The sequence below is a fragment of the Ostrea edulis genome, chromosome 3 (genome assembly GCF_947568905.1).
Source record: "Ostrea edulis chromosome 3, xbOstEdul1.1, whole genome shotgun sequence".
Lineage (NCBI taxonomy): Eukaryota > Metazoa > Mollusca > Bivalvia > Ostreida > Ostreidae > Ostrea > Ostrea edulis.
The window spans coordinates 82568915-82585044 of NC_079166.1; the positions used below are offsets into that span (position 1 = coordinate 82568915).

General features: G+C 35.4%; 1 protein-coding gene across 2 annotated transcripts; it reads right to left on the bottom strand.

Annotated features, from left to right (window-relative positions):
- Positions 1 to 5179: 5179 nt before the first annotated feature.
- On the bottom strand, positions 5180 to 15707 carry LOC125662412 (low-density lipoprotein receptor-related protein 4-like). 2 transcript variants are annotated; one of them, XM_048894621.2, is made up of 9 exons: positions 15231 to 15707; positions 13986 to 14029; positions 12582 to 12818; positions 11013 to 11181; positions 10510 to 10637; positions 8029 to 8191; positions 7679 to 7788; positions 7115 to 7243; positions 5180 to 6057 (listed from the first exon to the last, which is right to left on the bottom strand). In XM_048894621.2, the coding sequence occupies exons 1-9, from the start codon at positions 15290 to 15292 to the stop codon at positions 5351 to 5353; spliced, it is 1749 nt and encodes a 582-aa protein (XP_048750578.2). In that variant the 5' UTR covers positions 15293 to 15707; the 3' UTR covers positions 5180 to 5350. The 2 variants fall into 2 exon arrangements, with proteins under 2 accessions (XP_048750578.2, XP_048750577.1); XM_048894620.2 differs by having other exon boundaries at positions 15235 to 15705.
- Between the last annotated feature and the right edge of the window lie 423 nt (positions 15708 to 16130).

Consider the following 16130-nt stretch of genomic DNA (forward strand, 5'->3'; position numbering starts at 1 on the left):
TCATTCATTTATTCTTAAATAATCTTTTTTTGAAAAGATAGGACGTCCAAATATATTCCCGTGACCTTTAAAAACGAAAATAGAATAATTTCCATTCGTCATGCGGTGGATTTTTGATCCGCCTCCTTGACTCGAAAGGCAGACATCATCTGCATTTTTTTATGGCAAACTAGGGAAAGCATTAATTGTTTGACTGGACATACATGTATTTATTAAATTGCAAAGTAAAAGTTTATGAAGGTAATTGATGGAACAGTTTGCTTCAGTTCTATAACATGCAAAAAATATTGACTTTGCGTAACGAAAATGGCCGATTTCCGCATTCATTCTTTTTCAAAATTCATATTGTTTGCAGCCAACAACCGACACCATATTGATAATGAAAGAAGAATACCAATGGATAATTAAACATGCAAAATATAAATCTGGTTGTTGCATGCAAAAGTATTCTTTTCAGTTCTATAATATGCAAAATATTGACTTTGCGTATTCAAAACAGCCGATTTCGTATTCATTCTTTTTTAAAATTCATATTGTTTGCAGCCAACAACCGACACCATATTGATAATAAAAGAAGAATACCAATGGATAATTAAACATACAAAATATAAATCTGGTTGTTGCATGCAAAAGTATTTGTTTTTACTAAAGTTTATTCATAATTTATTTCAAATCAACAGATTCCGCTAAACAGCTCATCTTTAGCGTATATTCATGACGTCATAATGAAATATTACGTCATTTTCATGTAAGTGGGATTAGAAGAACATCCTAGTTGTGTAAATAAAAAGAATAATTAAGCATAGTATTAAAATTGAAAAAATGAAAAAAATCTCGGCGGTATATAGCCAATAACGTCCCTTGTCCTTTGGTCTCTAAAAATGTTTTGGCCTCAACCAAAATCAAATTTTTATTCAAAATTTCGATTGAATTTATTGATTTATTATTGGTTTAAGTTTTTCAGTCATAGCAGATAAATGATATGTTTCTGTTGTTTTGTAAATGTGCACTTTAAAATGATCATGAACTACTGCCAATCTGATTGATTTTATCGAATATCTATTGATCATTTTATTGATCAAATCATTTTCTTTTCCCTTCATATCTGTATGTACTAGTATACACCAAAAACGTATGTGTTATACACATCTAATGAAACGCACACGGTTTTCCAATACTTAAATCCCAAAATTGTAGCCAAATAAAGTAACACGATACTTCTGTCGTTGGGACAATTATATTTCATTATACTATGTAACGTGGTAATCAAACTACATCTAAGTAACTTGTTATCAATATGAAATTAATTTTATTTCAGAAATAAACTGCATTCTAGGGACCATAATTATTTAACTCATGCTTTTTATTCTTTTTCAATAATTTCACCCTTTAAATGAACAATAAATAGAGAATATTACATGCTAAAATCCATATCATATGCCATACCAGCCCGAGGGCTTAATAATGTAATATTCTATTTATCATATAATGCACTTTTTCATACTTAATTATTTCAAACGAACGGATAGTATTTATGATGTTTTTCTTTTATTTTGATACAAAGTCCGAGAGCTGATTTTATTAAATGATATTCTTGTTATCGCATGCGGGTTACGTTTTTGCATTTTAAAGGCAGATCAAGAAATATTTGATGCATTACTTTTGGTAAAAACCTTGATACAATGATTTGCTCTGGTTAAAACCTTGGTACATTGAATTACTATAATGGTAAATCTCAGATACATTTATTATTTATGGTACGTGTAAAAACGTTGATATATCAATTATAATTAGCTATAGCAAAAACTCTCATACATTGCTTTACTGCAGTAAAACATTGTTTTGCCATGGTAAAACATTGATACGTTGATTGTTACGAGCAACTTCGTAACTTCCGGCTTGATATGCATTTTTGCACGCCGGTCTGATATGTGATATAGATTTTCGGAGCGGTCGTTGATATCGGCTATTGTGATGTCATCCCTATCCCGCTGTGCAGAAACTGCATAATCATTGTCAAGTTTATGATAAATGTTTAAACTGCAAAATGACCAATATAGATTACTGACCGTTTCAAAGAAAATCATATTTGTAGGAGTTAATTCATGTTTATTATTTTGTGATTCCAGAACATTCAAATATGACAAAGTTGAAACTATAAATGTTTTATTGATGTTCTTGAGTCATCATCGAAGAAGAAAAAGAATCAGAAAATGAAACATACATTACATCAAAACTCTTTAGACATAACGTCTTTTTTATTGATTGGCTAAGTGTCTGCATGTATATTTCAGCTTTTCACAACTTACGATTTCATCTTCATCATCTTCCTGAATAGCAAGGATTATTTCATTACTTTCTCGTAAATATCACTAGTAAGGTACGGTCGAACAAACCTCTGTGACATCAATCTACCCGCTATATCTAACAATCTACCCGTTATATCTAACAATCTACCCGCTATATCTAACAATTTGTCAACATTTTTCCTTTGATTAAACACATCCCCTGCATCAGAAAATGCCACGTATCTATTGTTACAGCGGTGCAGAAGTTGTTTAAGTTCTGAGTCTGGGCTTAGGGATTGAACATAATCGTGAATGTTGATCCCATTTTCCATCAGCATTTCTTTTCCTGTAAAAACTACTATTAAGTACTTTTCAATATCGGCGCCGAAGATTCTCTTGTAGGTTGCAAGAGATGACGTATCTTTCAGTGTGAAACTACCAATGCGTGTTACAAATAGTATGATATGTGGTCCTGGAAAACTTATTCGGATTGCTTTGTATATCTCAAGGACTGATGGATCCGTTCTGAGAGTGCCAAAGAGACCGCGAGTATCAATGACACATATTTTGATCAATTGTATTTAATCTTTTGATATTTGATGTACTTCATATACGATACGTGGGTTTGGACAACAACACCGGTTGTACTTCAAAAATAGAAAATACTTGGGATCATAAAATAATTGAATGTTCACAACATCGGGATACGCGCATAATAGTATAGCCATAATTGTCATGGCATTTTAAGGCTTCACGCTAAGACTTTGTTCCATTATCACCTGCATATGGTGTTTATATCTCTCCGCTGATTCGATGCGCGGGAGCTTGTTCTGCATGTGGTCAGTTTTTAAATCGAGGCAGGCTGGTGGCGGGCGAGTTGATGGTTTAGGGCTTTCAACAGTCTCATTTACCGTCCGGATTTCGCAAATCCTATGGTCGTTTTAGCATTCAGTTTGCCAATACAACCTATCATTGGGTCAAATGCTTGTTTTACGTTGATTGTTAGGCCGTTCATGGCACACTAATTTTGACTACGGATAGTTCCGTTTACCTGATCAGGATATTGGGCTCACGGCGGGTGTAACCGGTCTACAGGGGATGCTTACTCCGCATAGGCACCTGATCCCACCTCTGGTATATCCAGAGAGTCCGTGTTTGCGCAACTCTCTATTTTGTATTGCTTGTAGGAGTTATGAGATTGATCACTATTCGTTATATTCACCTTTCATACTACAATGATTCAAGTCATTATCAAAGAATAAGCATAAGACCTTTGTAGTATTTATCCATGTTTGACGTAGAGGGGTGTTATTGCGATCCTAAAGTATAGGATGTCAATGTGACAATTCATCACTCAACAATAGTGTAGTTCTCCCTTCAGATTTTCATACACTGAAAGAATCGATAACATTTGATTTACAGCTAGAAATGAAATAGCAGAAAGATATAGCATCATGAGTGAGATATTCAGGACGGAAAAGTTTGTTAGAGACGTCAAAGCAAAGATCGGAGCAACAACCATGACAATATTCGGCTAGGTTTCTTGAGGTAACGATGGTGTACCTTAGTTCAAATCAATAAATCGACTACAATTTGAAAAAAGTTTATTTTGTCATGAGCAATCTTTTCTGAAGTTTAAGTTTCATGTGGGTCTAGAACGCTGCGATATGTAAGCATAAACTAGAATATCATAGATAAAGATAGAAGACATGTATCCACAAATCTATATTTTCTAAGCCTTTTTCCATCAAACGTTTCAGATCTTAAAACTCAAATTTACTTTTCATCGGAACAATTCGTGACATGGAGAAACAGTGGAAGCCAAATCAGATAATTGTTTTCCCCACGTCCTGGCGAATGTCGGCGGAGGTTATGATAAATCATTAGATGTCTTTACAGTTTAAAAAAAAATGTTTTCTGTCCACACATTCCAGCTCAATGTACACAAAGTTGATTTTAAACGGAAATTCTGTCGTTGGAATCATGGCACAAACAAGCGCAGTCAGCGACTTTGACACTGGGGGCACCATAGTGGTATTTCCTTTTCAACAAGGTGACACAAAATGGGATTTTTTATGGAAGATTTCGGATCCGGTAGTTCCTCCTTTTTTATTTCTTATTCGATGAGACATTGTTTTAAATGTATTGCGACTAACTTATAATTCAAAAATGAAAACTTCGTCCTGGGGAAAATTATGTTGATCTATTAGAATATGAATAAACATCCATTTGATTTTGCATTCTTTATACGAGTTATAAGATTGTTCACTGTTCGTGATCTTCAACTTTTCATATTAAAAACCTGACTTGCTGAGTATCGCTTGTACTTAAAAGTGACCACAAATACCCCTTCCAGACAAACGAACATATTTTTCTAATACTTAAACCTAATTGGCTGTACCCAAAATAACAACCGAAAGCAAGTAATGTGACACTTCTGTAATATTGTGTACATGTCATCGTGGGAATTATATATCATTATTATCCCTCAGAATGTTTTTGCTATATAGATGTTAGGTGAATAAATTTGTTATTTCTTCTGGATAACGCTAGCCGTGAAATAATTAATGAACTATCTGCCCTAGAGAAATAGTTCCGAAGCTATTTACCGGATGCTATAATTTTCCGCGTTTTCTTTTCTGTTACGTCAAAGTCTGATAACTCTAATCAGTTTACCACTCGGATCACCTCGTTCGATTCCATCTAATGCCGAATGTGTTTACTTCACTTTGGTATGTCTGAAACAGCCCCAAGTTGCTGTCTTGGGGGAAAATAAACTTGATATTTTCCTCATAGCCAGTAAATAGGTGTATACTATACTACGTAACACGAAAAATATATCTTCGTTGGTCCAAAATATATTTCAAATGACGTCACAAGTAAACTGAATGTTTGAGGGAGCTAAAATCTATTTATTATTTTGTTATTCCAATATGACAAAGTGGAAATTATGAATGGTTTATTTATGGTCTTCAGTCATTGTCGAAAAAGGAAAAGAAATCAAGAAAATGAAAAATATATTACATCAAAACTATTTAAATACTATGTCTTTTTTCTATTGGCTACGTGTCTGTATATTTCAGTTTTTCATGATCTTCGATTTCACTTTCATCATCTTCTTGAGTATCAAGGAATAGTTTCACTATTGCCTCGTAAATATCATTAGTAAAGTAAGGATTAGCCAGCCTCTGTAACATCAATCTACCCGCTATATCTAACAATTTGTCAACATTTTTCCTTTGATCAAACACATCCCCTGTATCAGAAAATGCCACGTATCTATTGTTACAGCGGTGCAGAAGTTGTTTAAGTTCTGAGTCTGAGCTTAGGGATTGAACATAATCGTGAATGTTGATCCCATTTTCCATCAGTATTTCTTTTCCTGTAAAAACTACTATTAAGTACTTTTCAATATCGGTGCCAAAGATTCTCTTGTAGGTTGCAAGAGATGACGTATCTTTCAGTGTGAAACTACCAACGCGTGTTACAAATAGTATGATATGTGGTCCTGGAAAACTTATTCGGATTGCTTTGTATATCTCGAGGACGAGAGGATCCACTTTGAGGGTACCAAAAAGCCCGGGAGTATCAACGACACGCACAAATTGTCCAGCAAGACTTATACCCTCAAAGAATGACGTTTTCGATGTCAGAGAAAACTCCGTCGATGCGGGAGAAGTCTCAAATACTTCCTTGCCAACAATAGCATTACCAGTGGTACTTTTGCCAACTCCAGATTTTCCTAACATCAGAATTCTTAATGGCTCACCTAAAGGAAACATAAAACGTAAGTTTTAAAACTGTGAGTGAATAGGATACAACTAGAGTTTTCACCTATCTATACTCAATGTAATAGCTCTTGTTCAGAGTCATCAACAATTTCTTAAAATGTACTTGGTAGTTGTCTTATGACGAAAATGTATTTCATCAAACACTGTACAATTGACATGTGTCGTTAAAATGAAACTGAATAATTCACGTTTTCTTGATCGTCGATAGCAACTAATTAGGTTCCTGCTTTTGAATAGATCTCTAATTAGACATGTTTGAATGCAGTTTTACATCCAATTCAAAACTTTTTTCACTCAGGTGGGGACGTCACTAGCTTTCATGTGAAGTGTCACATAATTACTTTATGTATGGCTCAAACGTATACTAGCGAGGAGTCGCTCTCGTGTCAATGTCTACCGTGACATGGGATCTCCATTTTTAAGGTCATATTCAAAAGGTACTTTTACTTCTATTATGATTACTTAGAGAAGGTACAGTCACTGTCTAGGTTACGCGACTTGGGTTTGAGGCGTTGCCAGAATCGAGAATTCAACCTCGGTCTCCCGGTGATGAAGCGAGTCCCTTTATTACTGGGCTTCATATTTCTATAAAACTACTGAAATAACACTTCACTCCTTCATAGTGATAAGAGAAACTTATTCATATGTATCTCGTTACAAGTTTCAATCACAGCCTACTCCGGATATAATGAAATTCAGGGGACCGGCCTGAATTGTTCATTATATCCAAAGTTCAATATAACCAATGCTGAACTACACAAATATTACTACTGAGGGATTTATTTTAAGTTCAATATAAGAGATAGTTCAATATAACCGACTTCAATATAAGTGGAGTGGACTGTATATCTACATTGCTACCCATGATTTCTCTACACGACAACGCTCTTTCTCTATCTCTCTTTACTATAATGTGTTTTTCAGATTCGAGAAAAATCCCTTGCAGCTTTCTGGGACCAAATTACGATTTCATATATACGCCCACTAATTAATTATTCTTTCCCTTTCAAAAAGGCTTGATATATTCATACATACGGTAGTTACAATTCTTCATATCAAACGTCAAGAACATGTTGTCTGGACATGCGCACTTTCGGGAATACTTTGGACGAGGAAAACAAAAATGGGAACATCCACCTTTACTTATTGCACAGGCATTTGTCTCTGAAATAGATATCACAGTACAATTTTGAACACATTCAAAGTCATGTACTGAATAAAGGGAGCTAAACTCCACCGTTTCAATTTCGCTCCTTTCACCCTCGTTGTCAGCGAGTGAATTCAAAATTTAGCGAAACCAATTTTCCTTTCATCTCTTTTAACACAATTGTGCCAGGGCTGTTCTTAAAAAGGGAGTGAAGCCGTTTACAGGAATATGAGAGCACGGGGCAAATTCACGCTTTCTACAGCATCATACAGTTTGAGAGAAATACATAAAACTGAAATACTATTGACAAAAATCGTAATAGTGAATTGTTGCTTGGAATAAAATGGATCTGATAGAAACAGTTACATGCACAGCCCTCAGTTCTATTAACTTCCTAGGTATGTTTCTTTTCTAATTCACAGTCATAAGCGACCATTTTAGATATACTTTACCTTCACTATACCAATCACCGTCATACAGATATACACCACTCAACTTCTCAAAGGTTTTGGACTCTACGACAGCAAGGGAACCTCCACTTGTAGACATTTTCATGAGATATCTACAATACAACTTCTAGTATTATCCGTAATGAAAACTACGATATCATTACATGTTTTAGCTTGATAAGATATGTATATCATAAACAGTTAATACAGAAAGAGGAGAGAGAAATCGGAGAAGGGATGGCAATCATACATCAACGGGTGAAAGGGTGCCAAAATGCGAACACCGTTAAATTTATTGCAGCTAGAATGGTAGTTTGCAAGGCAGAATGAAATTAAGGTAATGTATGTTGCACCTTTTAGCCCAGTCCGTGTAGTATAGCGTAGTCTCGTGAAGAGCGAGACCGAAGAACCGTGCACCACTCCGTGACTGGTCACTCACCACCATCCTATTTGTACCATCTAACTTGGACTTTTCAATTCGTCCAGTTTTCCCATCACACCAATATAGTATTGCAGCTAAGAAAGGTAATACACTTTTTAGTCGAATGGAATCGAATTAGTCTGACAACGAGAAATCATGGCATCCAAGGTTTATTGGAACAATTTACAAGTATTGCATACATTGAGATAATTCATACCAATGGAATACTAGTATTAGCCAGATATTAGCCTTTAGTCAACATTTGACATGTTGATAAACTGAATACATGAATTTCAGGATTATAGCAGGTTTTGTGATGATTTGTATTACTCTTTTGATATCTGTGAAGGAGAAACTTCAAACTTACTGTGCGACTACATATGCCAGAAGTGGTGTTAAGCAAATGTGGATTCTAAAAAATTCTAAAGAACTTTTAGTAAACTTAAAATCACAGAATTTTTCCCAAATCAATAGCATTAAAACCTATGACTTTTCAACACTATACACGACCATTCCTCACGATAAATTAAAGACAAGACTTTTTGACATCATAGACAGTTGCTTCTTCAACAAAAACGGAAAACGGAAATATTCATATCTAGTGATCAGTCATTCAAAAACTTACTTTGTTAAACACCACTCTGATTCCACGCACAAGTACTCTGAAGTTGAAATAAAAAATATGCTAGAGTTCCTCATTGACAATATCTTCGTGGTCTTTGGTGATCAGGTCTTCCAACAGTCTGTCGGAATTCCCATGGGCACGAATTGTGCTCCTTTGTTAGCTGACCTGTTTTTATATTCATATGAAGCAGAATTTATTCAAAAACTTCTACGCGAGAAGAAAAAATCTGTGACCTTCAATTCGACTTTTAGATATATCGATGACGTTTTGTCTATTAACAATGATAGCTTTCATTCATATGTCGATTTGATATATCCCTGTGAGCTCGAAATAAAAGACACCACAGAGTCGTCCACTTCTGCTTCATACTTAGATATTTTATTGAAAGTAGACATTAACGGCAAACTGACAACTCAACTGTATGACAAACGGGATGATTTCAGCTTCTCCATCGTCAACTTCCCACATTTATGTAGCAATATTCCATTATCACCTGCATATGGTGTTTATATATCTCAACTGATTCGATATGCAAGAGCTTGTTCTGGGTATAGTCAGTTTTTAAATCGAGATAAGCTACTGACAAACAAGTTGATGGTACAGGGATTTCAACAGTCTCGATTGAAGTCAGCATTTCGCAAATTCTATGGTCGTTATAACGATCTAGTTCGTCAATACAACCTCGCATTGGGTCAAATGCTGTCTGATGTGTTTCATACCGATTGTTAAGCCGTTCTTGGCACACTGATTTGACTGCGGATAACTCCGTTTACCTGATCAGGATATGGGGCTCACGGCGGGTGTGACCGGTCAACAGGGGATGATTACTCCTCCTAGGCACCTGATCCCACCTCTGGTGTGTCCAGGGGTCCGTGTTTGCCCAGTTATCTATTTTGTATTGCTTGTAGGAGTTATGAGATTCATCCCATTTCTGATCTAGTTGAGTTGTTAGTTTGCCGTTGATATATATTTCCAATACAATATCTAAGTATGAAGTAGAAGTGGACGCATGCAACGTTTGCTCTTATTAACATTATGGACAGTGATGCCTTTTTGCCCCTGTATGTTTAATCGTCGACCACGTGACAGAAAATCCATGACGTCCCGGCATTTAATAGATAAAACGTCGTCAATAGATCTAAATGTCGAGTTCAAGCCACAGCAAGATATGTTTATTCTCATGTAGAATCGTTTGAATAAACTCTGCTTCAGAAGAATAAAAAAAAACAGGTCAGCTAACAAAGAAGCACAATTCGTGCCCATGGGAATTCCATCAGACAGTTGGAAAACCTGATCGTCCAAGACTATGAAGATACTGTCAATAAGGAACTCTAGCATATTTTTTATTTCATCTTCAGAGTACTTGTGCGTGGAATCAGAGTGGTGTTTAACAAAGTAAGTTTTTGAATGACTGATCACTAGATATGAATATTTCCGTTTTCCGTTTTTGTTGAAGAAGCAACTGTCTATTCATCCTTAACCAATGATAATTCTAGCATGTGTTGTTAATACACACTCTGTGGCTCTAGAGAAGATGACAGACAGACAATGATAATTCTAGCATGTGTTGTTAATACACACTCTGTGGTTCTAGAGAAGATGACAGACAGACAATGATAATTCTAGCATGTGTTGTTAATACACACTCTGTGGCTCTAGAGAAGATGACAGACAGACAATGTCTTCATCAGAAAAACATAAGTGGGATAAGAGACTGTATGTAGAACACACGTAACCACAACACTCGGAAAGAGTAAGTCATGTTGTTCCGTCCAAGAAGTGGCTTACCCTTGAAGTCAATCGCTAGTCCGTTCGGCCAAACTAGGTCGGTAGTAATGACGTCCCTCCGCTCTGAGCCGTCATAATTGGATGTTTCTATTTTAGGAGTTGCTCCCCAGTCTGTCCAGTAGATCGTGCTATAAACAAAGACAACAGTTCACCTAAGTTACATTGATGCATGGAAACATATTTTTCGTCTTATTTGTTTGTTGTTTTGTGTCTTATTCGAAGCTTTCACACACGCAGAATCGTCACCAGCTTAAGGTGAAGTATCGACAATACGCATGGCACTTACGGCTGTGGCAGTGAAGGTATTTTTTACTGTGCCAACACCTAAAGTGATACGATACTTCTGTTTTAAGGTCATAATCGAGAGACATGCGACTCATTTCTAATGTCGGCTGTATTAAAAGGTGCATCATGTAGTGATTGTCCTTACGACAAACATCCGTAAGCATCTTCAGATTCAATGGGACTCACCGTGGTGATTATCATGGATGAATTTAGCTTACCCTGTATTGGAGTCAGAAATTATTGCTCTAGGTTGATCGAGAGACTTGTAAATAATGGTTTTCCTGTACAACCCATCTATCGTAAGCAGAAATATCCCTTTATACGTTGTATCAGTATAGAATATCAATCTCGACAGTGAATCTATAGTTAAGCCATCCGTGACCGAACCTATTTATACAATAAAAAAAACAAGAAAATCAACAGGTAAAATAATGAAATCAACAGGTAATAACAATAAAATCAACAGGTAAAATAATGAAATTAACAGCTAAAATAATGAAATTAACAGGTAAAATAATGAAATAATAAAATCAACAAGTAAAATAATTAAATCAACAGGTAAAAACAATGAATTCAACAGGCAAGCCATCCTTGACCGAAACTATCTATACCATAAAGCAAGACAATGAAATCAACAGGTAAAATAATTAGATCAGCAAGTAAGTTTTATTAAACGAATCATAGAGAATACTAGATAAAAAGATACATATACAAGACAAAATGTTATATCGCGACATTTGCTCGTACGTAGGCAAGTTTGATCTGCTTTTCTAGCCCACCCCTGACCTGGATGTCGTGATACCTGGATATATTTGCAACCTTGAATATGCTTTTTTATGGGGAAACTCTTTCACAATTACTTTTAGAAAATGCAATCCTCGTACATGTAGTTCTTGAGACAAGGGACTTTAAAGAATATCATATATCCGCTCCAGATTTTCCATCCCAAAAACGGGGCGTTGAAGATCCCAAAATGATAAAAGTGGTCTTTTTTTTGTTCAAAACGTAGAACCCAAAGGGGTTGTAAATCCCATGAGCCCCACTTGATATCCCACTGTATAAATTCCTATGTAATATTTTTAGCATTATTGTGACCATGAGCATGGCTTCAGGGTTGATGAAAAAAATAAACTCCAAGCTATACCTTGTAATGATCCTAAATTTTAATTTGACAAGTCATATCTTTACGGATTTGAAGATTCAAATCTAAAAAAAAAAACTCATACCTTCCTGTTCATCTTATTACCGGTTTCACTACTGCGACCTCCACTGACCCGGAAACATGGCTTGAACACATTGGAATACACACTACATGCGGATGCTGGCTTATTTCATCACTTGCAATCATGGTGTTCCATAGACGATTTTTTTATTACTTTTCTTGTGAATATTTATAATTAATTAAAGTCATATCCAGGCAACAGGGGAGGGGTTCATGATTTGGACATATTTGAATTTACACTACATGAGGAGGAATTTACGAATTGCAATCTTGTTCAGCAAACTTTTAAAGATATATTCATAGATAAAGCCTAAATTTGTCCTGGCCTATCGGGAACTTCCCCGTGAATTCCGGGGTTTTATCTTGGTAAAGTAGTAAAAATTATCTTGTGAAAACGGTATTGCCAATGATTTGGAAACAAAAAAACTTAGATCTTTCTACCAAATTACAATATGTCCCAAGTTTGATGTAAAAGAGTCCAATTACCTGAAGAGGTTAAAAATATGAAATTAAGCGACCACAACGACGGACAAACTTTGATGAAGAGAAAACTCTAAATTCTCACCTCTTTCTAGTGTCCGGACAGTCTTGGCATAGTTTCCGTGAAGATCCCCTACTCTGATCGCTTTCAACTTCACGTCTGTCCAGTATACACCATTAGTAAGGTAATCAAATCCGACTGCTATTGGTCGGAAAACGGTGAGTCGATACAAAGGCTCGCGTCTTAGTGTTGTTAGATTTAGTTTATAGATAGCACCTTCATCGCTGTCCGCGAGGAGCAAGAAGCTCTCGGGCTTAAATGCTGAAAGGTAATTAAAAAAGTGTCTTTCAAGTTTAGTCTCGTTTGAAAGTTAAATCTCATATGATCACATATGACATCATTTAGATTTGGGAGGGGGTGCTAATGTCGTTCATTAAGTGGACAGAATTATAATACATATGTGCTTTGCAGGTTCACTTGATTGAACCAAGAAATTCATGTGTGTAGATGACCATCATTTTATTATAACTCTGTCAAGCGTAAAGTGAGGTATGCATACTTAGTATGTTATATTTAGGGGGAATTGGGTTTGATAATCCAAAGAGGATTTTTGAGGGCAGAGGGTCTCTGCTACAGACGCAATCTGGAAAACATGCAGAATTTATCTCCTATTTACTTGCACATGCACTTAGATACTCTTTTGCCAATTTGAATTAAATTGTTGATTAAAGGATTTTTGAATACTTTCTCAGAGGTGAAGATAACGAACAGTGATCAATCTCATAACTCCTATTAGCAATACAAAATAGAGAGTTAAGCCAACTCGGGGGCTAGATATGCCACAGGTGGGATCAGGTTCCTAGGAGGAGTAAGCATCCCCTGTCGACCGGCCACACCCGCCGAGAGCCCTACATCTTAAGATTTCAGCTCAGGTGAGCTACAAATGCATGTCATTTTAAAAAATACATCAGGGCATGAACTGTAACGCTACACATAGACTGCATGTACTCCGTGAACTGTAACACTACACAATGACTAAATGTACTCCGTGAACTGTAACACTACACAATGACTATATGTACTCCGTGAATTGTAACACTACACAATGACTACCTGTACTCCGTGAACTGTAACACTACACAATGACTACATGTACTCCGTGAATTGTAACACTACACAATGACTACATGTACTCCGTGAACCGAAACACTACACAATGACTACATGTACTCCGTGAACCGAAACACTACACGGACCGATGTGGGATCGGGTGCCTAAAGGTAGTAAGCATTCCCTGTTGACCGGTTGAAAATATATTTTAAAAATTGAAATTAATTTCTCAAACTAAAAAAAAGATGGCATCCATCCATCTCCAAGAAAAGATTCCAATTCTTATTTCTTTGTAGGAATCATCTGGAACCACCCCCCCCCCCCCTTTCTTCTTTTTTATCATCATTTCTTTAAAACTTTGAACTCAGAGTAAGTTACCTTTGATAATTGGAATGACTATGAAGAATACAATCACTCGCATCCTGAAAAAGTCAAAAAGATATAAAATGAATAATTTTTAACGCTTAATTCCACTTCACAAAAGTATAAAGGATATTCTTATTATTTATACTACAGTAAAAACCAACACTAATTATCTCCCGTAAGTTCTGCATCAAAAGGTCGCAATGATATAGTTAACGCCAGAAAACAATTTTACGATTTTTTTAGCAAAACTATAAACCTTGAAGCTATCCAACAACGTCATAAGCAACGACTGTACTGTGAAATAAGTACCTATCGTGATGGAGGTTCAAGTTCCCATGTGCTTTGTGGCACCCCTGCCTTACTATTCAATATTCTTAACGAAATGCACAATCAAAAATAACGTACAGAAGGCATATCAAGAAATGTACCTTACAACGAGACTGTAAAATACTGGTAATGTGACCGATTCCATGGTAACCCTTCTGTGACTCGGATACCATTAGCATAGATAAATTGATAAGAGAATGACATGATGATATGAAAGTACCGTGTAATTTTGATAGTCTTTATCATGTTTAATCGTATTTCTAATCTAATAATTAAGAAATAAATTTCATTTTTTGAAAATACACGAGGGTATATGAAATGTGATCTGACTTAATTTGTGGGCGGTATGATGATTAATCATGCATTTAATTTTGAATTTTTAATTCCCTGTCGGTATTTACAACACGTGTACAATGCTACAGGGAGACGGTCATGTTAAAGTTCCTACTCTAATTCTCAACACGACAGCTTTACCGTACATGTCTTATAGAAGTCTATGTAGATTTCCTCCTCCCGGAGACACACACCCCTAATCCAAATGACACGTTTCACATATATAATTATAGATATGGTCGACAGCTTTTTTTTTTTAAAAAACTGGTTTTTAGTTATTGCAATATCTAGTCTTATTTCAATATTTAATGAACAATGAACTTTCACTACACCGCATTATCTGCAAGAACGAGGGAATAACGTGGATGACTGCGATTTTACATGTGTGTGACCAATGAAGACTTTAATTAAATGATTAAGTTCGACTGAATATTACAGCACTGAGTTAGACCGCTTATAGAAACGTCAATCAATATATATACTATTGTAACTATTTTAAAACGAAAGTACAGGAACAGGTAGATATTCGCATCAGTAGCTGTTACCACGTGAAACTTATATTGTTTCTCTATCAAAGCAGAACTAGATTTCACATACTTACGTGCGGGTCTTCTACTTTCGATTAGCAATGGTATTTCCCATTTGGTATTTTTTAGCATATCTAATTAAAGACTTTAAGTCATTCGTAAGTATCACACTCTATGATTGTTTTGTTTTACTGTGGTTGCGTGTATACAGAAATATACAAAATACCGCCAAATTTACACGAATGAGCATTTGACACTTGTCCTTTATTACTGGCGTATTTAAGGAGCGAGCCCTTCTTGCTATTCATTGTGAAGGTTTTAAATGAATAGTGAGTAATTAAATATATCTGTTAAATCTACTTCATATTAAATGATCGTTCTGGTGTACACGTGGGTCTTTAAAAAAAATCTGACGTGGGTAATTCGTCACCAAACAATGCAATTAGCTATATGCGGATTCTTCACATTTTGTGTAGAATTGGAGATGTTTTGTACACACACACATGTATAGATATATCCAAATTGTGGTGTTTTTTTTAAAGAAAAAAAACACCTATTTTAAAATGTAACGCCTGTGGATTATAAAGTGAAAGCGCTTGCGTTAAAATTTTAACTTTGTGTACTGTTTATTCTATTATATATATATATATATATATATATATATATATAATTCAATAAAAAAAAGCAGGAAAATATACAGTTCCTATATATATATATATCGTGGATTTTATTTCAGCTTACTTCATGGGAGAGAGTTGTAAATTTTACATCTTATACATGTAAATTCTATGTCTTCATACGACATTGTTTAGACTGCCGAAATATAAATGTAGGAGTTTCATAATTCATATAAATACATGTATTATCATAAATGTGTTACCATGCTTAGATATGTTGTGGTATCGTTCAGATCACCCTGTACACGTGTTGAAGTCTGTATAAAACTTTTTTAATTTGATTTTTTTTTTTT